This window comes from Bombus vancouverensis, chromosome 2, assembly GCF_051014615.1.
Source record: "Bombus vancouverensis nearcticus chromosome 2, iyBomVanc1_principal, whole genome shotgun sequence".
Classification (NCBI taxonomy): Eukaryota; Metazoa; Arthropoda; class Insecta; order Hymenoptera; family Apidae; genus Bombus; species Bombus vancouverensis.
In genome coordinates this window covers 10,055,066-10,074,501 of record NC_134912.1, presented here as the reverse complement: position 1 = coordinate 10,074,501, position 19,436 = coordinate 10,055,066, and the positions used below count along the sequence as shown (strand labels likewise).

General features: G+C 33.8%; 3 protein-coding genes and 1 long non-coding RNA gene across 10 annotated transcripts; 2 read left to right on the top strand and 2 right to left on the bottom strand.

Annotated features, from left to right (window-relative positions):
* Positions 1 to 210: 210 nt before the first annotated feature.
* LOC117163190 (uncharacterized) lies at positions 211 to 8,464 on the top strand. 7 transcript variants are annotated; one of them, XM_033345245.2, is made up of 16 exons: positions 211 to 270; positions 558 to 693; positions 764 to 896; positions 1,009 to 1,122; positions 1,195 to 1,316; positions 1,403 to 1,599; positions 1,679 to 1,827; positions 1,904 to 1,969; positions 2,043 to 2,200; positions 2,286 to 3,227; positions 3,297 to 3,524; positions 3,614 to 3,666; positions 4,855 to 4,958; positions 6,427 to 6,471; positions 6,563 to 6,775; positions 7,094 to 8,464. In XM_033345245.2, the coding sequence occupies exons 2-16, from the start codon at positions 652 to 654 to the stop codon at positions 7,360 to 7,362; spliced, it is 2,835 nt and encodes a 944-aa protein (XP_033201136.2). In that variant the 5' UTR covers positions 211 to 270; positions 558 to 651; the 3' UTR covers positions 7,363 to 8,464. The 7 variants fall into 7 exon arrangements, with proteins under 7 accessions (XP_033201136.2, XP_076483987.1, XP_033201135.2 ...); XM_076627872.1 differs by having other exon boundaries at positions 236 to 396; positions 563 to 693; XM_033345244.2 differs by having other exon boundaries at positions 236 to 396.
* On the bottom strand, positions 6,961 to 7,529 carry LOC117163194 (uncharacterized). Its single transcript, XR_004465431.2, has 2 exons — positions 7,400 to 7,529; positions 6,961 to 7,340 (listed from the first exon to the last, which is right to left on the bottom strand). It is a non-coding gene; the product is annotated as an uncharacterized LOC117163194 (long non-coding RNA).
* Positions 8,106 to 13,551, top strand: LOC117163192 (uncharacterized). The gene is made up of 6 exons (XM_076627874.1): positions 8,106 to 8,243; positions 10,169 to 10,299; positions 10,545 to 10,840; positions 11,500 to 11,693; positions 11,813 to 12,053; positions 12,508 to 13,551. The coding sequence occupies exons 2-6, from the start codon at positions 10,171 to 10,173 to the stop codon at positions 13,079 to 13,081; spliced, it is 1,434 nt and encodes a 477-aa protein (XP_076483989.1). The 5' UTR covers positions 8,106 to 8,243; positions 10,169 to 10,170; the 3' UTR covers positions 13,082 to 13,551.
* Positions 13,296 to 18,706, bottom strand: LOC117163310 (uncharacterized). The gene is given in 12 exon segments (XM_076627086.1): positions 13,296 to 13,930; positions 13,987 to 14,247; positions 14,756 to 14,809; positions 14,953 to 15,193; positions 15,566 to 15,744; positions 15,785 to 15,860; positions 15,922 to 16,071; positions 16,143 to 16,243; positions 16,691 to 16,748; positions 16,877 to 17,001; positions 17,125 to 17,209; positions 17,684 to 18,706. Coding segments are annotated over 12 exon segments (1,653 nt in total). The 5' UTR covers positions 17,774 to 18,706; the 3' UTR covers positions 13,296 to 13,697.
* Positions 18,707 to 19,436: the final 730 nt, after the last annotated feature.

Here is a 19,436-nt window from a genome sequence, read left to right as displayed (position 1 = left end):
ATCTTGATATTCACTGTGTGTAATATAAAAAGATATTTCCAATACTTTACATGCTACTTCGATTAAGGGGATAAAATCTATAATAACTTATCGTAAAATTTTTTAAAATCATAATTAAGGAATACATGAAAAATTGAAAATATTACTTGTTTAGTTACATAATCTTTTGTTTTTCATATATGTAAAATTAACATGGCAACTTTATCTAATACGCGCAAGTCTGTCACTGTCACAGCGTCTCACACAACGATAGAGTACTAAAAAATGGTAGTAAGTGATTTGTAGTACCGATTAATAATTTTGCGATATCATTTTAAAATTAATTCGCTGTTAAGTATTTTGATCGCGAGTTTGTCATGTGAAATCGTAAATCACTCTTAGATTTAGTAAATAACGGTATGTGTAGCAATAAAATTCAAGTCATTGGTGTTTAATTGGAAATTTATTACTATGTATCTGTAATAACCTAAAATTTATACCATTTACGTGATTTACTTACAGCTAGAAAAGGAAGTATCGTAATGGAGATATTACAATCATTTATTTACTTTTTTTAGTACAGTGAAAAATGTTCGAATGACGTTAATCTTCTGTATGTGTTGACGTTATGAAAAAAGAGATATTCGGCAAAGTTGTATATATTTTATCCCTATGGCTAAAGGAAAACTAAGGGGTTCAGATTCAAACAATAAGGTATGTTCATGAAATAATTTAATTTTGGTATAAGTATTTTTTAAGTTAATTTTATTTCTACAACAAATAGTTAACAACTTCAAATGCAACCTTTAAAAATGGGGAAACATATACATCAGAGTTTGAAATTAATGAAATACCACCTAGTGCCCGCACACTGCTTACGAAGGGTTACATACAAGATGAAATTAATTCTTACTCAGGTATATTTTTTATATTTTATAATATTTTCTTGTGGAACTTTTTATGCTACATGTTACTTAAATCTATTTTATATAACAATTATTTATGTTGGACATGTTAACTAACTTTTAGGTGCTACTGTTTCAACACGTGGACGTTTTATGACAGAACAAGAGAAGTTACGTTGCCCTAATGAGCGACCTTTGTATCTTTATATACAAGGGCATGCAAAACATAATGTAGATTGTATGTTGCTTTACTTCTGTTTATTTCTCTTTTGCAAATTGTTAATAATTTAGGATTTTATCCTCTTTACAGCGGCTATACAAAAAATTAATGAAATTATTAAAACAGAACATCAAAGTTCTTTAAATAGGCCAAGTAGATTTACTAATGCACCGCCACCTCTTATGAGTTTACATTCCGGAGTTACATCTGTGGTATGCAGTACTTTTATATTATGCATAGTTACTAACTATGTGCATATATATGTCTTTTATTGTCATTAACACAATTATTTTTATAGGAAAAAATCTGTGTTGGGATAGAAAATGCTCCAGAAGGATTTGATTTAAGAGGTAGAATTATAGGTGCAGGTGGAGCAAATCTATTATACATTAGGGGTGAAACAGGTGCAAATATAACTTTAAGGGGTAGAGGGTCGCAATTCATTGATCCTGTTTTAGGCACTGAATCTCCAGAACCACTGCATTTGTATATAGAGTAAGTTGAATTATACATTTTCTTTATAATAATTTTGAATTTATAATAATTAATTATATTATACATTCTGTTTGTATAGGCATCCAAAGCCAGAAGCATTACAAAATGCAAAACAGTTAGCAATTAATTTAATCCAGACAATGCAATCGGAATTGCAATCATATATACAGCAGCAACCACCACCAGTACAATCACAGCAAGTTATAGAACAGTCGCAAATGCCACAAAGTATGAATCAATTACATTTTATAAACATTAAATGTGATTATAGATTTTCATTTGTTATCACTTTCATCTTTTATAGCACAATTTCAAACCATGAACATTGGTACTTTGGGACAGCCTAATGTTGTTACTATACAACATCAAGGTAGAGCACATACACTAATAGTTCATGGCTGTTAGAAATTCTGTCTGTAATTGTCGCAAATCATTCTTAACAGATATTATACAACACCCACAAAGTAGTGTAGTAACATTGCCAGCAACCATTCTCACTGCTACAGTGACTGGTGCACCAGGCTCTGGTATAACAGTTCCTCCACCTGGAGTACACATTCCACCCCATTCTGGACCATTGGTACCACCACCACAAACACAGGTAACAAACAAACAAATTTATAGATTTATTTACTACCTATTAAATCTAATATTAGTTCTGTTATAATGGAATGTTTTGCTTGAAGGAAATACAAACATTTATGCCACCCCCGCCAGTTGGACAAGTACAATTAATTGGTCCTCCATCAACAGTCAGTCAAGTGCAATATCAAATTCATCCTGGGCAACCGCTACAAATTCAAGGGATTCAACCTGGATCACAATCATCACCGCAACCTGTAGCCCAAATGTATGTTATGAGTCAACCACCGCCACAGAGTCCAGCTCAACAAAACTTCATTACAAGTAGTAGTGCGCCAGTTAATGGTGCAGTTTCTTATGTTTATACACAACCAAATGTACAAAGGCCTTCTACACCGCCACAAGGGATAATCGAAGCTGTTAACGTGAATTTACAACAGCCACCTCCAGCAGCTCCAATTAACATAACTCAACAACCACCTCCACCATTATTACACCTTCATTTTCCTCCGCCAAACTTCCCGCCAAATCAACCACCACCTCCAGTACCACAAACTTACCAAATACAATATCAGCAGGTGCAAGCAGCTGCATCACAATCTCAAACACAGTTTGTGTTACAACCTGGGGAGCATATTGTTCCACCACAGTTGCAGCAAAATCATGAACAATCTCAGGCTGTGGCTCAGCATATGTTACCACCACAGTTTGAAAGTCATGCTCCCCAATTTCATTTACAAGTACCTCCTCCGTCTACGCAAACATTTTTGGTCCCTAATGCTCAATCGCCCCAACATCCTCAACAACATCCTCTTCCTCCTGGTGAGGTTCAACATCAACAAGAAGGACCAGTGGATCAAGGGCCACAGCCACAACCAGTACCACCTCCGCAAATTGTACCACCGCCTGCTGCTCAAATGTCGAACTCTATGAATGTTCTTACTAGTATTCCACCGCCGACGCAAGCACCTTCTTCACAAAATGCTCCATGGCTATATCAAGCACAACAACCGCAGCAAATGATGCAATCGCAGGGACAACTACAGGTAATGTTATAGTATGTATACATTTTTATGAATTAAAGTATATATGAATAAGAATGTAAAATTTAATAGGTTCAGATGCCACCCGCAAATATACCTTTACATAATGTACCTCCACCGCAAGTTCAAGCACAGATACAGTATCATGCACAGCATATGCAATATCAGAATGGTCACATACCTCCTCAAGTACATTATACAGTTCAACCACCACCTCAACAGTTTGAGCAAAAGCCTGATTCCCCAGAACAAAAGTCTCATGGCGTAAAAAGAAGATTTTCAGACGTTGAAACAAATTCGGTTAGTTTTTAGAATTCATGTCTGATAAAATAAAAATTTACTACTGTATAAGACATTAAAAACTCAAATAAACTTTTGTATTATAATAGGAAACATCACCTTATCAGTGTGGTCCTCTACCTGCTCAGCGTCATGGAACAGGGTAAGTAAAATCGTTGAAACTTTTATTCACTTACTTTTATTAGATATAGTTATGTCATTTATACATATGAAGTAAAAGTTTCTTGCAATATGCGAGAACACTAAAATTTATTAGGTGAATAAAGCAGGTTTAATGAACCTCAATTATATTTAAATACATATTTAAAATACAAAATAAACATGTTTATTTATAGTGTCTGATTAATATTAAAGCTGAAAAAGAAATATGTATAAGTATACACATTTAATGTTTGCAATTACATTTTGTATTAGTACCAACTGTGATGGAATCTCTAATTTTGTGAAAGCTGCTTAATAATTCATTGCTTAGATACGAAAAAAAATTGTAACTTATATATAGTCATTTTATTTTATATTATAGTAAGCTTAAACACATGCAATTCAATAAAATTAAATTTTTTTCAGAAACCTGCTTTGATCAAGATGTACCAAACTCAATAGATAGCAGGAAGTTTTTTAGTTGTTCCTTACTCACAAATTTATAATTATAATGAAAGAAAAAATAAAATAAAATAAAAAATAAAAAAGCAAAATATATTTGATATTATAGAGTAAGGAACATCAATTTATTCTTGCAACTATAATTTGGTATAAAAAATTTTACATATTCACAATCAAACTATTTTCAAATATACTTATTCTGTTTTTTACTTGTAAAAAAGTATAAAATTAGTATAAAGATAGATCTGAGTAATCAAAATGTTTAAAGTAAATGATTGTGAATATAACTAATTTTTTCACAGAATATTATGCAGAGAAAAAATATTTAGGTATTTATATATTTCTTCTGGTAAATTTTTTTGTAAATATATACACTGTCAGTATTGCTTATTTTGTTATTATTACTCTCAATGAAAATAATAAAATGACATTACAATAATAAAATTACAATACTAAAATTACAATACTAAAATTACAATTTATAAATTGTGTAAAGAGTAATCTAATTCTTTTAGTATAATATTCTGTGCTATTAAGTTATAACACAATTAAGTACTTTTTAGACAAAGTTTGGTATCATTAACTATAACCTGGAGACACCAGGTGCTTTTAACATTTCAGAAATATCCATGGCTGTGCATCAGGTGATATTTGCTTAAATTTTGAAATGTTTACTTTATAATCATCAATTGTGAATTAATAATTTGAAACTGAATTGTTTAAGCAGAGAAGGTGATCGACAGCAACAAGTCTTACATGGTCCATCACAAGCAGCTGCAGGCCTTCCTCATGGAGATCGAAACAAGCTGCTAATGCCACCTCCACATCAAGGTCTGTAACTAAGAGTATTCAAAATGAAAGAATGCTGGATACCTTTTGAAAATTAACACGAGTGTAGTTCTTCATAGATAATAATGATTAAGTGCAATATATTGAATGTATTTAATAATATACATATATTTCTTCAAAATAAATGTTTTAATTTCATTACATGAATTAGTCGGAATTAATAATTTTTATATTTATAACTCAGTACTGTCTTTATATTTTCATTTCAGATGGGTATCTAGCATTGTTTCTTAATACTCTTAGCTTGTAGTACATTACTTACTGTAAATATATTTTTTACTAAACAATACGAATTTGCCCTTACTCTTAATCCATATGTCTTAGCGATTCGCTTTTTCATGTACTCATCCGGACACATTGCAGATAGACTTCCGGAATTGTCTACGAAGTTTACGATACCACAGATAGATTGCTTTCCATTTATCTTTATTTGTTATTATTTAGAATTAACAAAACTTTCGCTACATTATATTATATAATTAAAATAGTTAACTTAAGCATCCTAATTTTAATGCTTTTTCATATGTTTTTTATTAAAGTATGTATATGTGTTTTCAGATCTCTGTGCAATGAAGTGATTTTATATTTCAGTGATTACTTTTAACCAGTATTAACTATAATTATTATCGTTCGTGTTCTGTTGAAATGCATTCTATGTTTTAATATGAGTATTTTAAGTTTAACAAGTCGAAATGCCAGGGATATGTATCTTGGAATTAGATCTCTGACGCTGGACATGTGAATACATGGAGCAGCAGCCTGTCATATTGACATTAATGATTCATGGTGTTTACAAATTATTTAATGTAGCTTTTTCTATAAATGTGTACAAAGTTTACAGAGTAAAAATGTTGGATTTGTTAAATAATTGTATGCAATTGATTTCATCATTTGTTTTACAGTGAATTGAATAATAATCTGATGGATGTCTTAAAGCAGGAATTTGGGTGATGGAGATGAAAACAAATTTTTAATAATAAATTTTATTTTGCAGATCACGAATGAAACAAACAACATAAACTAAGGAGGCTTTACAGCAATCGTGACCTAATGTCATGGATATATTTATTATGCGCTTCCAGATGCATTTAGTCGTCATAATCACTATTTTTTTTCTTTCTTAAGAAATGGTGAACAGCGTGAAATATTGTTAGTGTTCCGTAGAACTTTAAGAAATACTTAGAGAATTTATCACTGCGCAGTATTGATTTAAACAAATCAACTAATATTTTAATCTGCATATTAACAAATTGTAGCTTGAGTTTTAAGTAAAAGGAAAGGATATATTATAATTTTATTTTATTTTTAATTTATCATTAATTAATAGTTGTATTACAATATTTCATCACGTTATTTGCCATATTTAATTTTATAATATACTTTACATATAGTTATTCCACATCATCTTGTATATGTACTTTATTTCATTTCATGAATTTTCATTATTTAGGTGAGAAACGCAGCTTGGATCAAAAAACTGCAGGCATAAATACAGGTATATCTAACATTTGTTCTGGTATATTTATTTTTATGTTTCCTATAAGCTGGAGAACAAATTTCATTGTATGTATAAATGTATGTAATAGGAAATGAGCAAAATCCGATCGGAGATTCGATAAACATACATCCTGGAGGACCGCCTCTGCCTCCTTCACTTCCACCACAGGCACCATGGCAAACACATCATGTTAGAGTTCCATGGGGCAGACCACCACCAATGCCAAGGGATGGAGAGCATCAAGGAGTGTGTCCTACATTACCTCCAACAAATATGCCACCACCACAAATTAGACCCAGAGGTATTCACAACGAATAACGATACTGTCGATAATTGTATAGTTGTATATGTTTGTAAATAAAATCCACATGATTATGTCTCGATTTTAATATGGAACACTTGATTATGTCTAATAAATATCTAAGAGAAGCTTTTAAAATTGTACGCCTACAATTAATGTGGCTTTCAAATTATTTAAAATAATCATTTATGTTTCATTATGTTTTGAAATAGCTCTTCATTTATTTGTAATTTTCTTTACAAGAGTGTTCATTTTTTATATTTTACTCCTAAATTTCTGTGTATAGAATAATGATTAAATGTTTTCGTAATTATCTAGGACACATTGAAGGTAATCGTTCGCCTATACAAAATGCGATATTGGAGCATCCGTTGAATGTTGAGTATAATCAAATGCCACCGTATACGACAAAACCTCCTCCTTACAATTCACACCCATTGATGCAATCCATTTGCAATCCACCGCCACCACCACCGCCGCATCATCAGCAGCGACCGCAGCATCCTCCTCAAAATGTGCAGCATTATCAGGTGCCAATTTCACAGACATATCAACCACCGACTTCCTGTCCACCGTGGATGAATTAAAATATGATAAATACGAATGGAGTTCTTACGTTAGTACCTTAAAAGATGGTTGATGCAGTCCGTCCGATTTCACATCGTGTCTATCAATAAATTTGTCACTATCAATAAATTTATACGAATGTCGTTGATTCTAAAGAGCATAATGAACGTAAATGGATGGTATTGCATTATCTTATCTTTATCGAATTGTTCCTTGCGATAGTAACTATTTCATTGCTAATGTGTCGTTGCAAAGATGCTGTTCTGTAAAAAATGTGTATATTTTACAAATTATTTATAGCGAATGTCTTAAGGGTTTAGATAGCGAATGATAGTATAAACGAATTTATAAATGCAGCGTTACGAACGAACAATGCGCGTGATCAGTGAGATAAGGAATTTGATCTATGATGCGTAATCATGTAACGCAGAGACCGCGAATGTGATTCGCGATTTGCTAGAATGAGTATATATGTGTTGGAAGCGTGGCGGGTGCATACAAGGAGAGACGATTCTGATTAGTTCCAAGAATTGCTTTAGTATTCACGCACATACATAATCACACGAGGACTTAGAAGTATAATTTTTTGTATTCGTAGAACGTAATTAATCCAGTCTCAAATTTATCGTATAGGCGTCTATTCCTTCTTTTGTTGTTGGCATACTTTATACATACCGTACTTCTATCTAAGATAGTGTATCCCTATGGTGTATACGAGTTTCTATACAAACGTGAATAAATCGTTGCCTGTAATTTTACCAGGCGTTGATATTAAAATCGCGGATGTCTCGTTCATGTGAAAGTTTTTCGTAATTCTCATACGAATCTGTCAAAGCAAAATGTAAATTCATTAACTGCTGTTATAGTACAATATTTTTGATTTAACGATTAAGTAAATAGGGTTAGTATCAATTATCATCATTCGTGTTTATATGAAGTGATTCTTGATGCACTATGATATTTTATCGTTATAAGTTTAAAGCGTCAAGCTCGAATCTATTGAATTCTGATCGATGTATGAAATCTTTTGTTTTCGTTTAAGTCATTATATTTTTATGATTTAGTTATAAATATAACTTTCCGGCAAAAAGTAACTTTTTCAATAAATTAATTTGATAGCAATAGTTTCTTTGTATTTTGGATATTTTTCTTTATGTATAACTCACGTATAACTCATTTAATTAGATCTAAAAGATCTAATACTACATAAATATCCATATCTCTAAACAGAATGTTATTTCTGAATTAATAGTTTTAGACATATTTTTAATAATTTATTTAGAAGAAAGTATCTTCATTCGCTACTTTTATTACAATTTATTAATAAATAGGAAACCATACTCCGCTCTTGATTGCGCAATTGCGCATTATCTTTTATGCTCGTATCAGTCGCACGAACTGACAAGCTACTTCTATCTGGAACGAGTGATCATACCAATGGGAATTGTAGTCTGTATAAGATCCCCTGCTGGCGTGTACATTGACCCATGGACACAATAATTTGAGAATTTGCCATGGCATAATTCACGGAAACGATTTGGGACGAACGATTTATACATCGGGTTAGCTTGGAACATTTACAAGAAATAAAGTAGTTGATCCTCATATATGTACGGTAATGGCTATTTTCAAATAGCTATTACTTTAAATTACAACTGTTTTACTTTGATATACTGATGTAATCAAATTGCAAGAGTTTTGGAACTATTTTATTGAATGATATTAAGTCCTTAATTTTTTAAAATCGTCAGCGCACTTTTAATTAACTTCAACCAATGTCAAATAACATTCCTCAGTTATTTCATCGTTAATTAAAATTCTGATAACGAGAAACGATGTATTTTCTGTTGATTATCGATCACGAGATTCGTTCTTATTATTTTTCACCCATTTCCAGTAGCGATTATTTTATTGTGCCTTGTATAATTAACTATGCAATTTTTCTTAAGACTGAGAACGTTATCAGAGAGTAATATAATTTTCCTTTCTAATGGTTTCTATTTACTTTCATGAAATTTAAATTTATTTCGTTGATGAAATGTTAACTTAATAATTATCCGATATCACGTAGAAGCTTTCATATACGTTCAACGGATCCACATGTTTGTTTTGCAATTATTCATTTTGACGAAACTTGAAATTAACAAGATTTACTATTCCATTTAGTCAATGGATGTTAAAACAGATCTGTTTTTGCTACCAATCGGCTATCGTTCTAATTAAAGTCGTTAAACGTTTCGATACGGAATGTGCGGTGATCGAATATTGGCTTAGGTTTTCATACTGCACGAAATTCTGTTTAATACAAATCCAATGAAATCGTACGCTGCCGGAATTCTCTATCGTTATACAGAGCGAACTGCACGCCAGAGGCTGTAATAGAATCAGATATCGTAAAATCGTGCTGGTGCAATTAACAGAAGACTCTTAGATTTTCTAGGAATAATATACATTTAAAACGGGCTATCTAATTTAAAAATCTTAATTTTTAAGTGATATAATTTCAAATATATAAATCAACAAAATTCTCATTCAATAGTTTTAGTTTTAAGAATCGAAAATTTTTCAATGCAAAAAATTAAATTTACAAATAGAAGACTGTCGTTAGTTATTGTACTATACTTGTCATTTGTATTAGTTTCGAATTGTTCGCATCGATAGGAGAATCGAATTCGATTTTTTGCAAATTATTCGTGAAATAGCGCGACTCACTTCAACGTCGATTACCATTTTCCCCATAGCAAACTTAACCAATTACTCCGAATGATAAATTGGACATTTTTAAAATTCGGGAAATATTCGAACCGGTTCATACGACTTTTTCAGCCATGTCCCAGGTTTGTCCGTCATCCTCGCATCAACTGGTCGCAGCCGCGGTAGCTTTTCGCCGGGCTCGACGTAAATTTCCGAAAAATTTTGGTTTGTATAGCAACATAGAAGAAACAAAGTTCGATAAGGTAATTTCACTGCTAATATCCTACAAATTTTTTCGGTATTCGTGTTTATGTCATATTATATTGAACCAGGTTATAAATCCAAATTAATTTTTTTATATATCATTCAATGGTTCGATCTTAAGAATTGCCTGGTCTTGGGATTTGCAGCTGCTTGATTTAGATTGTTAAATTTAGATCAAAGATTTCTGAAACGTTCTTAATAACATTTCTTTGCAAATTGTTGTCTTTGACAATGTTGGAATCAGACTGAAAGCGTCAGCGGAAACGAGGAGCTAAACGATCAAGAAAATTCGTCGCTTCCATCGAGAAACTGTTCAAACGGAAGATCGAATCGTGTGGAAGCAAAGACATTCTGGAACGATGAGTGCGGCGAAAGTGGCTCGATCAAGGAAAACTTACTCCAGAAGCCAATAATCTGCAGTTGTTGTCGTAAACGTAACGATCAATGCAATGCTGGAGATGCACTCGACATCGTCCCAAGCAAAGAGCACAATGGGATCACGCAGAAAAGCGAATTTTCTAAATCGGAACAAACAGAAAGGTATGGCGCATTTTGTACACGAGAATCGATTAGCAGGAACGTTTTAATTTGACAAATATTCTTGTGGCCAGCTGTTTACAGTTTTCGTAGTAATTTTAGAAAAATACGTTGTAATTATAAGAAGAATATCAAATTCTAATTTAATTGTAATATTTCATTCTTCTATATGATAGTAGTGAGATATTCTGAATTAAATCACACAATTACGACACGAATTTATATGTAGTATAGTTTAGTATTCACAATTTAGATTAATCACAGACGAAAGTAATATCATTAAATCAACCGTAATATTATTTTATGAGTCTTTATCATTTTTAGCTTCAAGCAATTTTCAGAATGTTATTAAAGACATTAATTTATAAATGATATATTGAAAACTGAGAATTATGTCAACATCTAGTTCATATCTTATTGTATATCATACATTGAGCGATTTTACCCCGAAAATTTGTTGATGTGGTCGTTCGATAATCGCAACACGCCTCCGGACAAAATTTTACAAAATTGAAATTTTTAACCTTCTCCTTTTTTGTTTCAATTTTACGTCGGTGAAACCAGAATGAAATAAGAATTTTATTATCTGGTTATCAATTTTGTCGTATAAGCACTAGAAGAATACAAAGAAGTAACACATACTCGTTTGCTTCTTTTTTTAGTTGTAACGCGAAGGCAATAAAAAGTTTCATAACGGAACCTCGAAATTCTAGTCGTTGTCGTGGCTCATATTCTTATTTTCCAAGACGAAACCCGAAAAAAACTTCCACTAAATTGGATTCCGTTAATCTTCTGTACGGCTGCGATCAGAACGAAGTGGACAATGTTAAAAGCAGCGACTCGTCCGAGAAACGAAGTAAATCAAAGTTCCTCGCGTTCTTGAATCTGCAGTTGTCGATAAATCGAATTTGCCATTGAATTTGTCGATGTGAATTATATTACTGTGAATTATCCTAATAATTTCGTCTTGTTTAGATTACGATAAAGACGAGCACGAGTGTAATGCCGAAGGGAGAGATCATAAATCGTATCATCGAAACTCGCAAAAGGATAACCACCCATCGTCGTCTAGTATTTCGCGCACATTCCGTTGTGCGAAACATTCGACTCTTGATCTTCTACGACCTCATCGGGATTATTGGTATCGTCAGAGTCGTCATTATTGCTGCCATTCTCACGATCACTGCCATCATCGTTGCGACAACGAGTACAACAGGTTAATAAAAATAAGGTTACAGCATAAGACGGGATTAGTTTGTATTATTACAGAACTGTGTCAGAATGGGACTATCTATAACTCCTTTCTTGTTATAAGCGACAAAATATGACAAAAGTTTGTAGGTAACGTTAAATTTTTATTTTACATTCATAAAAGTGCTTGTAAAGTGCACTTGGTGATAGCAGGTAAACGTAAAACATACGAAATATTTATCTGTTATTTTCTACATTTATCCTATTGAGGATTCAAATCTTCTATATTTAAAAATACTAGGGTTGTAAATTTTGTTATAAGCGAATAATGGGTTAAAATGTATTTGGAATAAAGTACACTCGAGTTGTACATTTGCAAATTATATAGATTAATCGATCAGACATGAATTTTAATCATTCAATATTATAAGTCGTCGAAGAGTTAGTTCACGATCTTTATTGACATTTTTTCCAAACAGTTATTCATCAAAGGAAAAGCGTCTCGCGTCAGACACGTGTCTCTGCTCCTCAAACTCCAACAATCGGAGAAATTGCTGTTCCAATGACCAAACCCCGCACGAATCTATCTGCAGTCATAAGTGTTGCGCGAACAATTCAGAAAAGATTTCGACGGTGCAAGAGCAAAACGACGAGGAACTGGACGATTCCGTGGGCACGATCAATCACAAGGACTCTTTGTGTATTCTGGTGGAAAAGTACAAGACTAATAAAAAGTGCAAGCACAAGACATACCTCGGCGGCCCTGAATTCTCGAGCGAACGAGCTAAAGACGAATGCGATAAATCGTTCACCTCGGAAACCAGTTGTCAACTGGATGAAATCGTGAACGCGAAACAAGGGGAGAAATATTCGAGCAGCAATAAATGCCGTTTCCGAGACAATCGTGTGTCGATGGGGAGAACGTGCAGACACGGCTGCGGTCCGATCTTCAGGGAAGGGGATTGCAATCAATTCAAAAACCTCAAGTCTCGTTTAATAAAGACTGGTACTTGTTGTTCAGCGAAAGGCACACCGTGGAGACACACGTTTTAAATTCAACGAAGATTCTTCACTTCGAGTTCCACTTTTTCATACCAAGTTTTTGTATTTATATAGTTTCTAGTTCGCACGTTCGTTTGCTACTCGTCTTTTTTACATACAGTAGCTAGCTGCTATAGATGTATTTATATCGCTATTTATTGGTTATTATTTATTAAGAAATTCGAGTTTAACAAAAAAGGTAGAAAAAAAGATCATATCACATATATATTTTGCCTTTGTACGAAGACACCGCTCTATGTATTTAACAAATTTACATTAAAACCACTATAAGATTTCTGCGTACAAATTTTCATTGTAATTTTTATCTTCACCCACAAAAAGGGACAAAGAAGTTTCGAACAGTAGTTCAAGGTTGGCGCACCGTCGCTCCTCCGGATGGTTATTTTTTAAGGTATATTGCGCTAATAAAGTTAATAAACTTATTTTGGAAGTATATTGCTTTAATAAAGTTAATAAACGAGCGCATTTATATCATTCCGCTACAACGGGTTCTGTACCGCCAGCCTCTTGGGCATCATTTGGACACTCTTGCGTCTCTCCTTTTTTTCTTTTCCATCTCTTCCACTTTTCGCTCCGTTTCTTCTACTTCTTTTGCCTTCTTTTCTCTCTACTCTTCCTCCTTCTCTTCCCTTTCTTTTTCTTCTAATTTTTCATCCTCTTCATCCTCCTCTTCTTCCCTCTCTGCTTCCTTTTCTTCCTCCTCTTCTTCCTTCTCTGCTTCCTTTTCTTCTTCCTCTTCTTCCTTTTCTGCTTCCTTTTCTTCCTCCTCTTCTTCCTTCTCTGCTTCCTTTTCTTCTTCCTCTTCTTTTTCCTCTACTACATCTTCTTTCGTGTCACGCACTGTAAAGATTTCGTTATTAATTACCATGCACAGCGTATAAAATTATCATTAATACCTTCGTCTTCCTCGATTTCGTCGACGAGTTCTGACCGCTCTGTTTCGGGTTCCGTTTGTAAATCCGGACTTACGGTCAACGGCTCCGTAATTTCAGTTTCTGTCGCTTGCAGTTCTTCCGTTTCTTCTTCTTCTTCTTCTTCTTCTTCTTCTGTCAATGGTTCTTCCCTGTATTCTGTTCTCGATGGTGGAACTCGTGGTTCTACCGGGCGATATTTAGGTTTGGGCGCAGGTTCAGTAGGCACAACTTCCTCCACGTCTTCTTTAAATTAAAATTTTCAATTTGTAGCGGCACGCTAATAAATTCAAATCTTATTGTTGTTTTGCCTCGGAGCATCAATATCGTAGGACACACACATATTGTATTAATAATCAAAGTCCGAGGCAAAACAATGTCGCTGTTACTTTCAACCGTAAAACGCAGTCGAGTTCAAACTTTCCGACTGTCCCCCGACTGATATAAATAAACGAGCGAATTAACAAGCGAGAGAGTTTATCAAGCGAGAGAGTTCAGCAGTCGAAGATATCAACGCATCAAAGTGTATACGAAGTTTCTCGACACACGCGCGTATTTATCACGATTAATTATAGACCAGGACTTGTGCTTTGTATCGAGGCATTACAAATAAAGTGCTCACGACACTTAGAATATTATATCGATATTTGAACTACCTCATCCTCTACTACCTCTACAAATCCTGAATTACCTCTACAAATTTTTCTCTTATATTATTCTTATATTAATTTTTTGAGTGAAATTTTCTAGTTACTTTGCTCTTCGTATTCTTCCTCGTCCTTCTCGTATTCGCTAGATTTTAAGTCATCTAATAAATAAAACCAGTATTATTATGTACATATGGGAAAGTGTAATTTTTGAACAGTTCAGTTAGCTTGTTATTTCAAAAATACTAAATTTACGTATCACGTATAAGTATCGTATATGTATCATATATATTAAATGCTGTACTTTCTTTTATTAAGCGGCTCATCCTCATATGTTCTTTGAAAGTAATCTGAAGTTGCGTGCTCGTGGCCATCATTTCCTCGCGAGTGCCATATTCAGTGGGGATGTCTGGGCGTGAGGTGATCTTTTCAAAAATCTTGCGATGTACCGTATCGACGACAGCTTCAGCGACCATTGTCTGCGTTGTCACCAATTGTTGCACGTCGTAGCATCGTCTTCTCGCACGATATTCTTTGTAAGCTCTCTGTTTTAAGAAGAAAAAAGTAAATCTATCGATCATTCGTATTTCCATAAAAAATCCATTAAGGCATTGCGTATTTTATAAGATAATTTTACGTGAATTCAGCAACGAATTAAGATCAGCTAGGTAAATTTATTAATTTTGCTGTGGCTGCGGATAAGAATGCTCATTATCATGAATATGGCTAAAACTGTAGACCCTACTATTTCCCAGAACCTACTTATTTTCTTATCTATTAAGTATTATAACGAGTACTATACCTACTTTGCATATTGCATGCATTCTGTGCTCTTTTTCACTTTCAAATTTCCCATAAATGTATAAAAATGCGCAGTCTCTCGTTAATCACTAGAATCATATGCATCGTATCGTTACCTGGATAATTGCAGCAGCCTCGTTGGCCTTTTCCAATGTTAATCCAGAGTCTTGGTACATCATTTCCATCCAAGCGACCGCTTGAACAGCTTCCACGGGTTCGAGTATACGTTCATCCTTCTTCAGAGGCGCTTCTTCCGTTCCCGCTGCGAACATCAACAGTCAACAACGTCGAATTTCTCAACGTATGCAGAATTTACACCGAATTCGTGATATCACGATCGTGACGTGCGATTACAATCTTACGAGCGTCGATCCTCTGATTTCTTCTAGTGTAGTATCCGCGATAGGCAAACTATGCGTGATTAATTATCAAATGATTGTTAGTAGCGCCGTGTTAAAAAAAGGAAAATTACTTTTACGAGTCTTGCGGCTTTAGAAATTTCCTCTTGCGTTGCACCAGCTTTCCTCAGGATGTCCAGCGTATTCCCCACTGCTCTTTGCCACTGAATCTTCCCTTCAGCTTCGTTCAACACCATTCTCTCGTAATGGCCACGAAACGCAGCCTGATTTTAATTTATCGATCCGACATTTTAATATATTTCACTTCGAAAGTACTTTTAATCGAAACACTGACTTGTATCACTGTGGCAGCACGCTCTGCATCTTCTCGTACAGCTCCTGTAGCTTCTAGAATATCTCGTATCGATATCATAGATTTTTCGTCGCAGGTTGGATCTACGTTTAAGATAGTTGTACGGGCAATTAAAAACACTCGATATTACTTTGCTGCAATTGCTGTAATCGCGTGTATTATATTCTTTCATCGAGAGTTCGTGATATAAAATGACGTAGATAATACTGGTATTTTTAGTTTTACAACCCCCGTTATATCCACTTTATGATAATATAATAATTCTGAGTTAACATATCAAGCCATTCCTCAGCTTTTACCTCCCATATAGATAACCATTCGCATTAACCGAGGGTCGTAAAAAAATTTCGATCTAAAGGATCACTAAATTTCCTACGATAACGATCATGGCTACCGAAAAGCCGCACGTATCTTTATTCCGCTTCATTTTATAACTTTACCCTCAAACGAGTCCGCGTTACAGCCGGTCGCTTAAAACAATAACGTTTACCTACCAGTTTCTTTTTACGATTCATTCCCAGTTCTCTTACCTTCGCATGCCTGTACCGGTTGCGTGTCAACCTCGTCCAAATACTCGCGGAATGCTTTCTGGGAAATGAAAAAAAATAAAAAGGAGAGAGATACTAAAAGGAAAATTGCAGAAAGGGAAGGAAAAAGGAAAAGGAAGAAAGGACTGGAAATATCGCGTAGCCATCGACAAGCGGTCAGCACGCGACAATAAAATTCACTTGGATCCGCGGAGCCGCGACTGCGATCTGCTCCAAAGTGAAACCAGTCCGGTAAAGTATGCACAGAATGGCCTGGCTCTCAAGTAAAATGTTGTTTACCACTTTAACCGCAACTGAAACGATAGACTGTTAATAACATGGTCACTCGTACCGAAAATAAAGAAATAAATAAAGAAGAAAGTAATGAAGGAAGAAGATTGCGGAAGAAGAAGGATACATCGAGAAGAGAAATGTACCTTTCGTGTTTTCGCGTGTGATCAGAAGCGTATCCACGTATTCGGCGATAAAGGCGATTAAATTGGCTGGCTGGGAACGAAGAACCTGTTTCAATTATTAAATTAGGAATTAACTGTTAACACGAGATTAGAGATTACCTCGATAGGAAATCGAAGAATTTATTGCATTTATGATCGTATTTTATGATAGTCTATTACGAAACGTTCAGCATTCAGTAGAATGTGTATGTGCTACTTACATATGCAGATAAATAGTTCGTTGTTAACGTTAAGTGCTGTCCACGTTATGCGATTGGAATTTCTTTCGACGTTTAGGAATGTAGATTAAAAAGAAACAATTAAAAAGAAAAAAAGGTATGGGTTTTGCAGATAGAAAGAACTAGACGTAATTCGAATGAATATCTTTTTCTTTATTGAATTTCTATGTATGTATTTATAAAAATGACTAAAAGAAATTATTAGTGATTTACATTAAAGAAGTTTTTGTAATTTTATCGCGACCGTAATAAATTTTATATAAAATCGTAGAGTATTTTACGAATTTAGTAAAAATGCTTACTTCCCGCGAGATATCAGTGCACAATTCCCTTAGTCCTTCTGGTACCTTGTATATATGCTTCGCCCCGTGTGTCTGAAGCACTACGTTCATTTTTTAAATCTATTCAATAGCTGAGTGTAAAAAAGAATCGTGATGTCTATAAAAAAAAAACAACCCTCTATTATTTCGGGCGTTTTAAACGTCGTACTCGATTTTTCAGTCGTTGTTCGAGGCGAAATGAAGTTCTCTTTTGTTTTGCAATTTGCATGACGGCTGCATTCAATTCGTGCTCTAAATGTTCCACGAGATCGTGCTATCAACCTACCGGTGCTTCTACTTTAGAACTACTAAATTTATTAAAAAGGAAAAAAAATATATAATATTTGGTATTTCGATTGTTTCAATGCCCCTGGATGATACTGCGCGGCGGTCTATCATTTTTTCAGAATTTCCACGACAAATTGAATTATCCTCGAGAGTTCGTTAGTATTTGCTATTGCGTTAATCAATTTTTTTCCAAACTCGCTGTCTAGTTATTTCGTTTTTAAAACGAGATTCACACATTCTACGATATTTTCGAGCGAGCGCAATCATCGCGATGACTGTGTTGAAGATGCCTGAAACTCGTAGCAATCTAACGAACGAACACACAGATTCACTCGATGTACAAGCGAATACATACATACATATGTGATGCAATGAAGATACAGATTCACGTAGAGAATTACGCAATCGCAATCTGTCTTGCGCAACGAATTTCGCATCATCTTTGAACAACTTCATTCAGAATTAATAACTTCTCTGGAAATGCTGGTACACGCGATAAACATCTGTTTTCATCGTAGACAAGCATAGCAGTTCATATTAGACGCTATATTGCCATATCGTCTCCTCCAGGAATGGAATAAAATGTTCTCAGTGAATTTATCTTCTAGAATCTAGAATATTCGCGACGAATCGATTTAAAGTGGTATGTTTGTTATATTACGAATATACCGTATATATATATATTACTGTTTTGCATATATATATATATATATATATATATATATATATGCAAAATATATATATATATATATATATATATATATATATATATATGCAAAATAGTCGTCCACGAATTGTTTCGTATCCATTTATAGAAGGACAATTTGCATGTTTGATTGTGAGCTCGCTGATAAATTGTTTCGTGGAAGTGTCATTTTAAAACATTTTTTCGAGCTTCACACAATAGACGTCTATTAAATAATCTTAGTCTTTTTTTTATAAATGTGATTATTTTTTTTTTTAATGTTCCTTACGGTTTTGTTTATAAGCCGAAACTTTTCTCGCGTATAGTTGATAATCGATTTGGTAATTTTTTAATATTGTTTATACGAGTTTCCGATGAATAATCAATCAAGGATACCTTTTATTCATTTTATCGAACATACCAACATCACGTGAGTTTGTGACATTTCAGCGATGATTAAAACAAATTACGTAAAGAGATCAATCAATTACAGATAATCGAATAAAGTCTAAATAATACAATATCAAATAGGAAAACCATGAATATTCAAAAATCCCAAAAATCCCAATAATCGATAATTATAATCAGCCACTCGATTCCACGAAAGCCACTTTACGAACAGTTACACGATTTTACGAAATCACTCAAAAAATCTTCCTGTATCGATTATTTTCTCCCGAACTTTTTTTCTTCCTAAATCACAACTAATTACATGCAAAAACATATATGTATATACACACACATTTATCAGATTGGAATTTT

Coding starts and splice junctions, on each gene's coding strand:
- LOC117163190 (XM_033345245.2), top strand. CDS start 652: ATGGCTAAAGGAAAACTAAGGGGTTCAGATTCAAACAATAAG. Junction 1,600..1,678: donor CCACTGCATTTGTATATAGA/GTAAGTTGAATT, acceptor CTGTTTGTATAG/GCATCCAAAGCCAGAAGCAT. Junction 1,828..1,903: donor ACAGTCGCAAATGCCACAAA/GTATGAATCAAT, acceptor CATCTTTTATAG/CACAATTTCAAACCATGAAC.
- LOC117163192 (XM_076627874.1), top strand. CDS start 10,171: ATGTCCCAGGTTTGTCCGTCATCCTCGCATCAACTGGTCGCAGCCGCG. Junction 10,300..10,544: donor AAGAAACAAAGTTCGATAAG/GTAATTTCACTG, acceptor TGTTGGAATCAG/ACTGAAAGCGTCAGCGGAAA. Junction 12,054..12,507: donor TGCGACAACGAGTACAACAG/GTTAATAAAAAT, acceptor TTTTCCAAACAG/TTATTCATCAAAGGAAAAGC.